This window comes from Narcine bancroftii, chromosome 7 (assembly GCF_036971445.1).
Source record: "Narcine bancroftii isolate sNarBan1 chromosome 7, sNarBan1.hap1, whole genome shotgun sequence".
Classification (NCBI taxonomy): domain Eukaryota; kingdom Metazoa; phylum Chordata; class Chondrichthyes; order Torpediniformes; family Narcinidae; genus Narcine; species Narcine bancroftii.
In genome coordinates, this window is record NC_091475.1 from 13,320,771 (window position 1) to 13,335,812 (window position 15,042).

General features: G+C 37.5%; 1 protein-coding gene across 2 annotated transcripts in view; it reads left to right on the forward strand.

Annotated features, from left to right (window-relative positions):
* ttc3 (tetratricopeptide repeat domain 3) overlaps nucleotides 1-15,042 on the forward strand; it is a 110,051-nt gene that overhangs the window by 15,306 nt on the left and 79,703 nt on the right. Inside the window, exon 3 of one of the 2 annotated variants that reach the window (XM_069888856.1) lies at nucleotides 6,659-6,707. In XM_069888856.1, coding sequence (XP_069744957.1) covers nucleotides 6,659-6,707 — 49 coding nt within the window. Of the gene's footprint in view, nucleotides 1-6,658; nucleotides 6,708-15,042 lie in introns of those variants that run through there. The other variant, XM_069888857.1, reaches the window with a different exon arrangement.

A 15,042-nucleotide genomic window follows, 5' to 3' on the forward strand; every position in this document is an offset into this window, starting at 1 on the left:
TAGGAGCCGTGTTGGTCCAGATGCATGATGGAGGACCAAGAATCATTGCCTATGCCAGCAGATCATTATCAGATGTGGAAAGAAGATACTCTCAGACAGAGAAAGAAGCACTCGGACTTGTATGGGCCTGTGAGAGGTTCCATGCATATTTATACGGCATTGAATTTGAACTCATCACAGATCATAAGCCATTAGAGGTTATCTATGCACCTAGATCCAAACCATATGCCAGAATAGAGAGATGGGTACTCAGACTACAACCCTACAAATATAAAGTAATCCACATTGCAGGGAAAGCAAACATTGCAGATCCGCTGTCCAGATTGGTGAAGGATGGTGGTCCACAATCCAAGTCAGAATTGGGAACAGAAACAGAGAGCTTTGTACGCTTCATAGCTATTCAGTCGACACCGAAAGCTGTGACTACGAAGGAAGTCGAGAGAGAATCCGAACGTGATCCAGAACTCAAGGAAGTAAGAGAATGCATACAGAGTGGACAATGGGACAAGTGTACTCACAAGGCTTACATTTACATTAGAGACGAACTTTGTTGCATCGGACAGTGTGTATTAAGAGGTTGCAGATTGGTGATACCGCAAAGATTGAGACCGAAGATCGTATCCTTAGCGCATGAAGGACACCTAGGCATTGTTGGTACCAAGCAAAACCTCAGGACCAAGGTATGGTGGCCAGGTTGTGATAAAGACACAGAAAAATTTGTTAAAACTTATCACGGATGTCAAATCACAAGTAGGAGTAATCCACCAGAACCGATCCGGAGTACGCAACTTCCGACAGGACCATGGATCGACGTAGCTGTTGATTTTCTTGGACCTTTACCGACGGGTGAATCAATTATGGTAGTGATAGATTACTACAGCAGATACTATGAGTATGTGGTGTTGAAGTCCACAACCACTGAAAAAACAATACAAGCGTTAGCAGAGATATTCGCAAGATATGGATTACCTGTTACATTATACTCTGACAATGGTCCACAATTCATTTCAGAGACATTTGCGGAATACATGAGGACCACAGGTATCCACCATCATAAATGGTCCGAAATGGCTGCAAGTAGAGAGACAAAATCAGTCCATTGAAAAACAATTGAGGATTGCACACGCAGAAGGACAAAATTGGTGAGAAGCATTGCTATCTTATGTGGCTGTCTATCGAGCAACGCCTCATGCGACCACTGGAAAAAGTCCTGCAGAAGCATTTTTTGGGAGAAAAATCCGCACAAAAATGCCAGAAATAAAGGAAATCCGAGACCACCAGGAGATGAGGGACCACGATGCTGAAATGAAAGGTGCAGCAAAGCTGTACACAGATTCGAAACGTGGAGCCAAGTACTCTGACATCATGCCAGGAGATAATGTTCTAGTGAGGCATGAAACTGGTGGTAAGCTAGACACACCTTATTACCATCAACCCTATACTATCGTATCCAGAAGTGGCAGTATGGTGACAGTCAAGTCTCCGACTGGAGTCCTGTATAAGAGAAATGTATCAGGTGTAAAAAGGTACCAGTCCAGAGATACATCGAGCGAAGAGGTTGAAAGGCCAATACGAGATGCTGAAACTGAGAGACCTGATGATGTTCCAGAGGCAGTTACCAGCACTCCTGATAAAGTGACTAGAGCGCCAGAAACACCCGAAGCCGTGGCGAGCAGTATTTCCGACGCCGAGAGTGAACAACCGAGAAGCGACGACAATATCGCAGGCAGGCCGAAACGAAACCGGAAAGTGCCCAAACGATACGAAGACTTTGTGCCATAATTTTAATAAGAACTTTGGGACAGTATTTTAATCTTATATCATAAAGTGCATGTATGAGTGCTGTAGGAAGTAAACTTTATGTAGTTGAGTTATAGTATTACCATTAGTTACGATGTTTGTAAGTTTCCGAGGGATATTGGTAAGTGAAGGTAAAGTTTATTTCTGATTAAAGGAGGGATGTCATGATAATGAATATGTATGAGATGTACCGGAAGTCACGTGGTATGAGGGAGATAAGAACACAAGCAGGAGAACAAAGGAAACTGGAAAATAAAAAGCCACTGAGGAGTTTACCTGATAAAACTTGTGTTTGATGTTTTATTAACTTCACATTTCGGGCCACAAATGTGACACCCCCCCACCCCCCAATGCTTGCAATGTCTGAGATGTGCCATTGACCGGTGTTTCCCCCCCCCCCCCCCCCCATAGATTTTGAGCATTGACTGGAGGTGATTCCTATTATGGAGGCTCCATTGAAACAATGCAGCATGCAAGGTGTAATGGAGTATATATATTTGGGAGAATTTGGTAAAATTAGAGTAGGTTACATACATACACACATTTTAAAACAGATCTTATTGAAGTACCAAGAATTCATACTCAATAACATTGCAGGATCTATGGAGAATGTTATGCACATTTCACAAGTAGGTGCTAATTGAAATGGTGTCATGAAATAAATAGACCAAACTGGCCGTTTACAAGTCCCTGCAGAGTGCTCACAGGAAGGTCACTCCTGGGTTTTGTTTATCAAAGACAACAGATGGGAGCAGAAGGATAACTCTTGTTTGCTGAAGAAGGTGGGGGTTTTTGCAAGTGAGAGAGTCACATGGGCTTTCTAGCAGTTGGAGAGAGAGAGAGAAGACAAGCTGAACAAGCTTTCTTGGCCAGTGTGTGTGTGACACTGAAAACAGCTGAACAGTGCAAGCCAGGAAAAGCTGGTTGGAAACAGAAATGATGTTTCTCTTGGAATAAAAGGAACAGAAAGGAACTCTGTGAAAGCCTGGAGAACCCTGATGGGGCAGGTTTCATCAGCGAGACATTGAGGTGACTAATGGTGGTACCTCAGTTGTGGACATCCTGGAACAACAAACATCTCTCTGCAAACCCTACAAGAACCTTCCTGAGCGGTAAACATTTACCTTTCGAGCACCAAAGCCTGGTGAACTTTATACATGTGCATAGTATAAGAATTGCCTGCAACCAGAGAACTTGGAAGAAGAAGTGAGATTGAACTGTGAACCAAATAACTTTTCTTAAATTTACGCACACATCATACATGTGCTCTTAGAATTAGAAGGAGGTTAATTTGGGTTAATTAAGTATAGAGATAAGTTAAAGTTTGATTCTGTTTTCATGTTTAAAGATAATTAAAAACAACTTTTGTTTAAGTAACTACTTGTCTTGGTGAATGTCTATTGCTGCTGGGTCTTGGGGTCCTTTGGGCTCGTAACAAAGGAAAATATGAAGCGAGCTGTGAGCAGAAAGTGATAGAAGTGGCCAATAAAACCAACAACTGGGCTGCTGCAATAAAATCTGATGTGCATGAGAAGTTGGTAAGGGATTGGAAGAAGAAAGAAAAGACTTTAAGAAAAATACCAAAAAGGCAATGTTCTTTGAGAAAAGGGATCACTAGTTGGCCACAGTTGAAAAATCACGTTGTAGAATGGGTATGTGAACAGAGGCAAGATTGCTACATAGTCACCTGAAATAAAATGAGAACATTTGCGCTGCAGTCACACAGACCTCTGTAAAGATTTTGAGTCTACAGTAGGCTGGTGCAATCGTTTCATGAACAGAAAAAATCTGGTAAGGGTTGGCGTGGCAAGATGGCGTAGAGTCTAGATGTGCAATCTCGACCTCTCTGGCCAGACTTTTAAATACCCGTTTTTTAACCCTTTGTTTTCAAGTTTAAACTTTCTAAAGTATTAAGGAATTATTATGGCTACTAATGGTTAAAACACTAAACCTCAAGTTCAAAAGAAGATACATTTTCGAAGTGTTGAAAATCTGGGGCGTAGATGACTTGAAACAGCCCCAGGCTCAATTTCTTCATTGCCTAAATCCCAAAGATCGCCTGTGGGGGCTGAAAAAAATACCTATTACTCTCCAAATGAAGGATGGTGCTGGAATTACCCGTTCTCCGGAAGAAGGTGTGTGTTCCCAAGAAGTGGACCCCGATTTGGAAATCCTTTCGATTTCATAGGAAGACGACTCCATTGTTGGAAATGCATCAGGTAGCATTTCAATCTGAAGAGATCGCGAATTGATGAGAAAACAACAAGATGCGGGGGGAAACCAGCGGCGACCCCCTGAGGAAGTCGCTGGGAGTCCAGACCCGCAGTAAAACTTTTAAAATGCCTTCTGTTGAATTGCAGCAGGAGCTGCAGTTACCTTGTTCTGCCACCATGCCAGAGAGAGCAGAGCTAAGATTTACTGATTTACAGTGTATGCAATTGAATGCAGTTATTCAACCTTTGTTGACATCTCTAATGAATGAAATAGTTCAAATGAATGCTAGTATAAGTTCAGAATTAAATATGGTTAAGGCATGTGTGGATGCATCTTATGAAGATTTTTTTTTAATTTCAGACTGCTTTTTTGGACTGTAAACAACAAGTGACTTCTAACAGAAAAAATGTTGAAGGTGGAAAAATCAGTCATAGGTTTAGGAGATCATGAGAAGGAGTTAGAAAGAAAAATAGATTATTTGGAAAATCAAAGCAGAAGGAATAATGTGAAAATTAATGGTTTGCCAGAAGGTAATAGAAGGACAAGATCCTCTTCGTTTTTTTAAAGTCTGGATTCCGCAAATATTATGGCAAGAATTTTTCCCTGGGGGATTGGCACTGGAAAGAGCCCATAGAGCTTTAAGAAGAATACCCTCAGCTGGTCAACTCCCAGGAACGGTAATAATTCGATGTCTGAATTATTTGGATAGAGATGCAATACTTCGACTTGCAGTACAAAATGCGAGACGACAAACCCCATTATTGATTCAGAATAGCAGAGTCTTTTTTTATCCTGATCTGAGTCAAGAGGTCATTCAACGTCAACATTGATTCAATCCAGTTAAAGAAGTTTTGTGGCGTAAAGGTTATAAGTCTACTTTTCGTTACCCTGCAGTGTTGAAGGTGTTTTACGGAGACTATCAATTTCGGTTTTTTGAAACTGATTGTGAAGCAATAATTTTTGCTGACTCATTGCCAGATATAAGAGGACAAAGACATAGCCCACCATTATCTCCTAAAGGAAAATTTGGTAGCTCTGGAAACAGAAGAAATGGGAGAGAAAAAATCTGGTATTACAACAAAAAACAAAAAATGCACAGAAACTACCAAAAGATTTTGATCATAAAGTTGTAAGTTTTAACCAGTTTATTATACAGAAACGGCAGAAACACTAGTTTGCATTAGCAGATATTGAAAACGTGGACTGAACCCCCATGAATTTTGACATGATAGGCAATAGGAAAAGTTGTTAAAACTGCAAACCAGAAGTGCAGGCAACGAAAGGACCAGGTTGACCATGGTGTTGTGATGAAACCCGAACCTTTAATAGCAAAGTTTCATCGCTCCCTGCAGGGTCTATCCGCCCAGTTCGACTGACATCAGCCCTGTGCAGGCTTTAAATGACCTGTTAAAGGAGCCGACAGTGGTTTAATAAAATATGCCAATTAAATTTGAATCTATAGTAGGTATAGCTCAAAACTTGTATTTTAAGTGGAAATTCGGGGGGGGGGGGGGGTTTATCTTGTACACAAGTCATCTTGTACTTGAACATGTATGCCAAATACACGTTTTCTTGTTAGAATACTAAAGCATCATGGAACATTTTACAAGGTCCATTACTTGCTAAGCACCAAACAAGGTGAATAGGTATTTTGAGTAGTGGTTTGACTTATCAGACAAAGGCGGCACGGTTAATGTAACGGTTAGCGCAATGTTTTTGCAGTACCAGTGACCCCGGGCTCAAATCCATTGCTGTCTGTAAGGATTTTGTTCATTCTCCCCATGACAGTGTGAGCTTCCTTTGATTCTTTGTCTATTCTTTAAAGAAGAACTCAGGCCCAAAATGTTGGCAATATGTCTTTATCTCTTTGACGCTGCAAGACTGGCTGGGTTCCTCCATCATTTCAGTGTGTTTTTACTAGGTTATTCTTAATGAACAGCTATAATTTATTGAAAGAAAGATTGAGAATTGGTATCAAGGATCAGCAGTATTAAAGATCTTGGCATGAATATTAGCATTTCAGTATTTTGTGTTGAATGCATATTTAAAGCTTCACATCAGATGTATAGTACATTGTTCATTGCACATAAAACTAAACTTTGAAAGAATACAGGATTTCCAAATGGTCCCATCAGCCAGCTTGCAACCCACAAAGCTGGAGTGGAAACAAGTAGTCCTAAATCCTAAGGGAACCATGAAGATAAAGAAACTCAAGTTCCTGTCAGATATATATTGGTTGCTAACTGTTTGCTTTTGATAAAGGCAATTTTTGAAGTCAACACATGCCATTGATTTATAAAAACAAGAGCACAAATCAAACCCAATGATGGACTTTCCAATTTGTCAAATTATTGAACTGGAAGGGAATGCAATGCACATAAGTGTTGCTTAAAAATGTAGATTTCTATATTAAAGAATTAATTCAATGAATTGTACAATGCCAGTCAATCAAATACATATTCCATGGCAAATTCCTCTCACAAAGAAGCTAACAAAGATAAATAAATTAGTTATAAAGGATTGAATGTGAAAATTGCAGTTGATGCCAAAAGTTTTCATCAAGGCCTAATGTTATCATGAATGAATAGCTTGTTGAATTACATTGAATCAATAAACAAAATTGTAACAACTTGGTTTCTTTCAGACAAAAATATTGGAAAGACTGAATTCTAAATTGAACCCAAAAAATAATGGTAAGTACATCAAGGGGAAGTGCTGGTGGACGGTGTAGTTGGATTGATTTTGTTTCCTGCCTTTCTTCTCCCATTCTTGTGTATTAAATGGAGTATGAGTTCATTGGCATTGAGCTTGGCCAGTGAATCTCACCACAATGTTTCTGAAGTTTAATAGAAGGAATTAAACTTCTCGATATTAAAGTTGTCTAAATTGCAAAAAGAATAGGCCGTGCCATGTTTATACATGCTACAATCCCGGTTCATATCATCTACATACTAAGATTGAACATAAAATATGACAGCATTGTACAGGCAGACAGTCCCGGGTTATGAACGAGATCTGTACCTCAGTCTAAGTCGCATTTGTAGGTAAGTCAGAACAGGTACATACGTCAGTCAAATGTTTGTCTTAGTATATAGTATATACTCTTAACTTTCTATGCATATAAAAGTATTGGAGTCAATTTCTTGAAATAGGCATCAAGGGAGGATTGTACAGAGCTTTTCTTTTTCTCTTAATAAATGGCCTTAGAGCAGCTGAGGCCCTCAGTAACTGTACGACAAACTTTAGTGAACCTCTCTGTATTAGGATCTTGTTCCTCTAACTTTGCCATCCCTGCTTCAATGAGATAAAAGGCTTCAGCTAACTCTTTAATCAAAAAATTTTTCAGTTCTGGAGTTTTTAGATACCAGTCTTCTTCTTCAATTGCTATCATCTTCTGCTCTAGTTCCATAAGATCTTTGTTGATCAGTTCTTCGGCATAGAAGTCAAGAAACTCTACGACATCATTTTCACTGATATCTAACTGCAGTTGATTATCAATATCCACCACAGCTTGCCTAATTTTGGCGATGTTGTCAGTTGTAAATCCCTGAAAAGCATGCACGAACTGGGGACACAATTTGTTCCACACTCCTTTCATATTTGATTGCTTCTCTTCATTCCAAGAATCAGCAATATTTTTGATGGCATTATGGATGTTATAATTGCTCCAGAACTCCCTTAAGCTCATCACATCATCTTGGGTAGCTTGGTCTGGCTGTAAATAATAGGCCTTAAAGGAGGCTATGACTCGCTGATCCATTGGCTGAAGTAGCAATGTGGTGTTGTGGGGGTAAAAAAAAATACGACCTTTACATTGGGGTGAAGATCATCTAAAGCGCTTGGATCTCCAGGTGCATTGTTAAGCACAAGGAGAATCTTGAAAGGAATTTCTTGGCTAAGCAATAATGTTCAACAGCAGAGACAAAATGCTTCAAGAATCAATCTTCAAAGATGACAATTGGTTTGATCAAATTTTATAAAAAAGACAAAAGGAGATAGAGTTTACCCTCATTCTCCCAGTAACTTTAAAAAATAATAAGGCCTGGAGAGGATAAAAAAAAAATTCATGGATGCTAGGTAGGCAATGTGTTGTGTAAAAGCCTTGCAATCTTCTCAAGAATAATATAAATGGGGGAGGAGGGGGGATTTAATAGAATGATTGATTGTATATATTGTAAAGGATATAGATGGGAATTTTTTATTTAAAAATATGAATGTCAAAGTTAATTAAATAATTAATATGGGGAGCTCAAAAAAGGGGGGAAGGAATAAAGAAGGGGTTATACCTACCAAAAAAAAATTAACTCTCAAGCTCAAACCCCTCTAGTTTTCTTCCACCCATGTGCCCAAGAATATCTTAAATGTCCCTATTGTTCCAGCCTCCGCTATCACTTCTGGGAATGTATTACAAGACACCCACAACTCTGTGTAAAGTTTAAAAAAAATCTACTCCTGATGTATCCCCTAAACATCCCTTCATTTTGTAAAAGAATTAATGATTTCCTTAGTCTTTTGAATCCATGCAATATCACATTGAATTTTCACTCAACCTGTGCTATAGCTAGCCTTCCAAATTTTTTAAAATAGACTTGTCAACTTAGTGATTGAGTTTTATTTTACAGTTTTGAGGTTTTGGTTTGCTTGACATTCAGATTTTTATTATTTTAGGTTAACAACATTCATGGCAGTAACTTTATTTTATATAATCCTTCTGATGATCCAAGACATTTAAGAGAAGTACAACCAGCTAAAGAAATTGACACCAAGATAGAGAGATGATGGAAAACTTTGTCAAAACATTAGTCTTCAAACAAGATCTTTAAGGATTGAGATGTGGAGCAGGTTAGGGAGAGAATTCTAGAGTTAGTTCCAAGATGATGGGGAACATGGTGCTGAGTATGAAAAGAAGTTGTCTTGAGACAACGTAAAGGAATCTGGAGGGTTTTGATGTTAGGCACGACCGTAGCAACAACAAAAATATTGACCCTATGGAATAATTTCAATACTAGCATGAAAATTTGAAGTACAGTATAATTCCTGGTATCTGGCAGGAATTGGTAGATGCTGGATAAGTAAATATCCCAGTTGCTTGAGAATGTATTTTACATGAATGGAGAACTAAAGTCAAAGCATGCCAATTTTAAACTTCCATATTGTTTTATCCATTTATTTTTATTTACTGGTTGCTTGAGGTTGCCACTTGCCTGAACTCTGGATAATGGGGATTTTACTGTATTATATATATTGTTGGCTAAGAACCAATGCTACTGATCTAAGGAGTAATGGATAAATGGTAATTTTAAAATATTTTTACATATTTTTAATATTTTATTTCAGAATTTTTAAACCACAACAATAAGTACATTTCATTCAATAGAAGACATCAAAAGTTGCACATTTGGTATACAAAGCCACTCCCTCCCCAAATCCCCAAAAAAGAGAAAGTGGAAAAAAAATAGAAAAAAGATTAGAGAATGTCATGGGGATAAGCTATATATCATGAAGTTCTTAACAATAAAAATAATAATGATGGTGGAGGTTACCAAGAAATGAGGTCTTCAGAGAGTCTGTTAAATATTTAGACCCACATTTTGCAAATATAGGTGCCATATTTTCCAAAATATCTGCTATTTTGTAAGCTATAAGTAATATTTTCAAGTGGAATACAGTTACAAAGTTCTGCATGCCATCTCCCCATCCCTAAATCTGTCCGATTTTCAATAAATTTTAATTCCAATTTAGATCTTATAGTCTTAATATTACCCTGCATCGGATCCTGTGGAAACTGAACCCCCCCCCCCATTATTTATTCCAAACAATTTTCAACTTCCAGCCAAAAATGTGTCCCTTTAGGATACTTACAAGTAGAATGGAAAAAAATCCATTCTCTTGACCACTTGTAAAGCATAAATCTGATTATGTAAGGTTCATTTTTTTTTAATTTTGAGGAGTCAAATATAACTGATGCAGAACATTGTATTGAACTAATGCTAATAATTTTTGTCATATTATCCTTACATAATTGCATCCAATCTTTTTCATCTATTTGTCTATTTAAATCCACTTCCCATCTTAATCTCGACTTATGCACCCCTATTTTAGGGGCTTTCCTTTGAAGTAAATTATACATTACAGATTAATTTTTTATATTACTATTAGTAATATTACTCCAATTCACTCTGGCTAGCTAAACATCAAATTCTGACCTATCTTATCAGTCAAAAAAAGCTTTTAACTTGATAATAGCATAAAAAAGTATTATTTGGCACATTAAATTTATTCTTCATTCATTCAAAATGAAATGTCTATTCAAGTCTTAAACATTTTTTGAGGAATTAAGATGCGGATCGACTGAAAAAGATATTGAACTCTAGGGAAAATATTCATCTTAATTCAATTTACCTACTAAAGTTTTAGGTAAGTTATTCCACCTACTCAAATCCTCCTTAATTTTATTAAGTAATGGCAACTAGTTCAGTTTGTATAAATTATTTGAATGATTATCGACCCTAATACCTAAATATTGAATCTAGCCACGTGAATTGAGTAGCCTTTCTACATTGAGTTTAGTCACCCTTAACTAAGGGAAAAATTTCACTTTTACCCCAATTAATCTTTACCCAGATACATTGATGCAGCGAATTCATAGGGTCTGTCAAATAAACCAAAACATCATCAGCAAAAAAATGCATTTTATATTCTTCTTGATTAACCTTTATATCCTTAATCTTAAAATCTTGTCTTATTAACTCTGTTAAGTGCTCTATTGCCAAAATAAACTGAGCTGGTGATAAAGGACATCCCTGTTGACTCAAACTAGTTAATTCAAAAGAGGTAGAAATTTCTCTGTTAGTCACCACTTTTGAAGACAGATTTTTATATAAAGTTTTAACCCAATTTATAAATGTTAGTCCTAAACCAAACTTTTCCATTGCCTTAAACAAAAAATCCTATTCTAACCTCTCAAAAGCCTTCTCAGCATCTAAAGCCACTGCCACAGATAAGTCACCCATTTTCTGAGGTAATTGAATTAAACTAATCAATCTCGCAACAATATCAGTAGATTGTCACTTTTTAACAAACCATGTTTGATCTATATGAATTAAATTTGTTGAATATTTAGCTAGTCTATTTGCCAAAATTTTATCAATAATTTTATAAACTGCATTCAATAGTAATATTGGTCTAAAATGCAGGCTTTAATGGTATTTTAATTACATTTTGAAAAAAAAAATTACAGTCAAAAATGGGATTGCACTGCTTGCTTTAACACCTCCATAAAAGGGGGTATTAGAAGGTCCTTAAATTTCTTTAAATATTCAGGTGGAAAACCAAACTCCCCTTCTGACTTGCCAGTCTATAATGAACTCAATACCTCACTAACTTCTCTTGCCGTAAAGGGATCATCTAAATCTCTTTGATCCTGATGATTCAAATTAGGTAAACTTATTTGAGATTTTAAAAAATCTCAATTTTCGTCTCCTCTCCTCATAGCTAGACTCAGATCTATATAATTTTTTAAAATATCTTTAAACTCTTTAAATAAATCATTAATATCTTGAGGATTATAGGTAATCTTAGAATTCTTTTTAATAGCATTAATTGTTATAGAAGCTTGTTCTGTTTTCAACTACCAGACAAGAACTTTATGAGCCCTTTCTCCAAATTCATAATACCTTTGTTTAGTTCTCTCAATTAATTTTACTCTCTAGGTCTGAATCGTATTGTAATGAATTTTTTTTTTGTTATTAGTTTCTTCCTTTTCTCATCAGAAGCCTTTCTTTGTAAATCCTTCTCCAAACCTAATTGATTAAACTCTTTTCTAATTGATTAAACTCTTTCATTCCTTTTTCTTAACTTTTGCCATATAACATTATCTCATCTTGTAAATATGCCTTCAAAGCATCCCAAAGAACAAATTTAATTCTTTAAAAACAATCTTTAATATGTTTCTTTATAAACCTCCCAAAAGAAAAGTTACTACCCCCTCTATTGAACAGGAAGTAGCTCTCGCCGCAAGGTGAAACATGGTTATAGAAGGAGAAAGAAAACCCAAACCCCCCCCCCCCCACCAATGGTAAGAGCATGCCCTACATAAATTCAGTAAGGAACAGTTAATTTGTAGGGTGTAAGCAGCTTCTTCAAGATCTCTATTCACTTGTTCGTTGTCAATCTTTTCAGTTTATTGTTGCGTCAATATTTTTCCTGCAGTTTGTATCACCTCAGGTTGATCGGGTAACACTTTTTGAATGTCCAAGTTCTGTACATTCATTTGTTAATCCTGCTTAATACTTGGAAGGGAATTTGCAAACTCCAAAACTTCCATCTCGTTTGCGAAGAATCATGCCTAATTTTCCCCCCAAAACACTTTATAGCTGGATGTTGAAGAGAACAAAACTGATTTAGTGGGATTAAATTTTATTTTTTTCACAACTGTCATACTTAAATCTGTATTGTGACAGAGTATTTAGAGATGGTTTGGGAGGAGTTGTTAAAGCAGCTTGCACACACACACATTTTAAAACACAGAATATTTGCAGGACTTTTGCAGAATGCTTTTTGCAGGAGGCAACAAAGTATCGACAGCAGCTTGTCTGGGGGAGCATGTGATATTTGCAGGCAGAGGAGAAGAGTTTTGCTCTCAGAGAGGGAGGGTTGGAAACAGAGAGAAAGGAGACAGAAATCAGTTCTGGAAGGACAAAGCTGGCAAACTTTGGAAGGCTTTCTGGTCAAAGAAGACTGACGGTGTGAAAGGTAACCTGAAAGAAAGAGGATCAACTGGAGAAACCTGAAGGGGACAAGTTTCGTCAGCAAGACTGACTGAGAAGGAATCAGTTGCGGATGTCCTGGAAAAGGAATCTCTCTCTGAAAACCAGCAAGAACCCTCCTGAGTGGTAACCATTTTCCTGTTAAGCACCAAAGACTGGTGAACTTTGTTAATGCTAACTTCTGTGCACAGTACAAGAATTGCCTGAAACCGGTGAGATCCAAAGAACTTTTCAAATCTTAAATATCCATTACACACACCTGCGCTTAGTATTAGAGGGGGGATTAAGTAGTTACATTAAGTAATAAGTTAAAGTTCAATTCTGTTTTCTTGTTCAATTATAATTAAAAACTACTTTTGTTTAAGTAATCCTGTGTTGAGGTGCATATCTATTGCTGTTGGTTTTTGGGGTCCTCTGGACTCCTAACAGTAATTTTTTTAAAAAGTACTCTCCGATGAGCCACTATTAATGGATAGCCCCTCGCAGTATTGTCTCTTTATCCTAATAATGTAATCATCTAATCAGAACCGAGCATGGGGCTTGTCCCAGTAATGGAATCGTTCTATTAGCACTATGTGCTCTATCCAATTCAATTCCATTCAGAAAATTCTTAGAACCCAAAATTTCGGGGATCCATTTTTGAAAACATTGTACTGGATTAGAGCCTTCAAAATTCTCAACCAACCCAACAATCTTCACATTATTTCTATGGCTATGATTTTCTAGTATATCAATTTTTTTGCAAAAATTCTTTCCTCTGCAAGTCCCATGCCATGTCAGAATCTTCCATTTTATTAACTGCATTGTTCCACTTCATATTTTCTGACTTGAACTTTAACTTTTTCAACCACTTCAGTATATATTTTTTTAAATTTCCTCCTTAATATTTCTCATTTCCTCTTTAACATATTCAAATTGTGTATTAACATCATGTCTTAGATACAAATTGCATATAAATCTTTTTGTTCCTTAATTGCAATTGATTCATTAATATAGAAAGTTGCTCTTGTCTGCCCATACCTTGACTTCCAGCCTAAGGAATCTTAACCTGCATGGTTTCAATACCTTGTACCAGTTGGGCTTCTTCATCTTCATGTACTATTCCTTCTTCTTCTTCCTCCTCCTCTCTGTCTAGGTCCTTTTCTTCATATCCTTCGAAATCACTTCCATGGTCTGCCTCCGATTCAACAGAAGGCTGACCTGCAAGGCATCAGTTAATTCAGCTGTTCCCCACAGGGAAACAGCTTGTTCAGTTCTGCACATGGGCGAACTTTCACGCATGCACGATTGTTCTTGAAAGAGCTGCAAATCATCTCTGGAGAGGTGGCACTGCAGCTTGAGTTGATCAAGGAGGAAGAACTTGAGTCCCTGGCTCCAACATCAAGGTAGACCCAACTTCTTACGGATTTTTTTTCCTGACTTCCTTTCCAACTGTTTTCTTGCTTGTCTGTCTTTCCCCCTTTCTTGAAGCCATTTAATGAAAACTTTTCAGGTAAGTTCCTAAAGCTTTGATAAATCTTTTTGAAATTTTAAAAGATTTTTTAAAGTCACTCACTAATTAGGTCTGGGAGAGGTGTATCTCACGTCTCCCACTCACGCCATCACGCCATGCCCCCATGGACGAATGGTATTGATGGAATGAAAAATTTGAGGAGTAACAAAGATTTGTATGGTTTCAGCAATGGAATGGATAAGAACTGTAGTGCCATTGTTTTGGTTTAGAGGCTTGTATTCATTATTGCCTTATCCAACATCAAAATGCAAAAAGCTGCAGATTCTAGAAATCTGATATTCAACCAGACAATTAGGAAAAAAAAACTAGGACAGGCAGCATCAATTTGATAGGTGATTGCCCTGAAATGTTGCCTCTGTTCCTCTCGGGATATATTATCGTATATGCCATTGTATAGGACAATCCTGGAAATTCACCTTTAAAATTGGGTTGCCCTATAGAAAGGGTCTAAAATTCTTAGGACCATCGCCTTCCCAAGATCGTGTTATAGGGCGAGCTCTCCACTGGCCACCGTGACAGAGGTGCACCAAAGAAAAGGTACAAGGACTGCCTAAAGAAATCTCTTGGTGCCTGCCACATTGACCACCGCCAGTGGGCTGATAACGCCTCATCTTGGCGCCTCACAGTTTGGCGGGCAGCAACCTCCTTTGAAGAAGACCGCAGAGCCAACCTCACTGACAAAAGGCAAAGGAGGAAAAACCCAACACCCAACCCACCAATTTTCCCCTGCAACCATGTCTGCCTGTC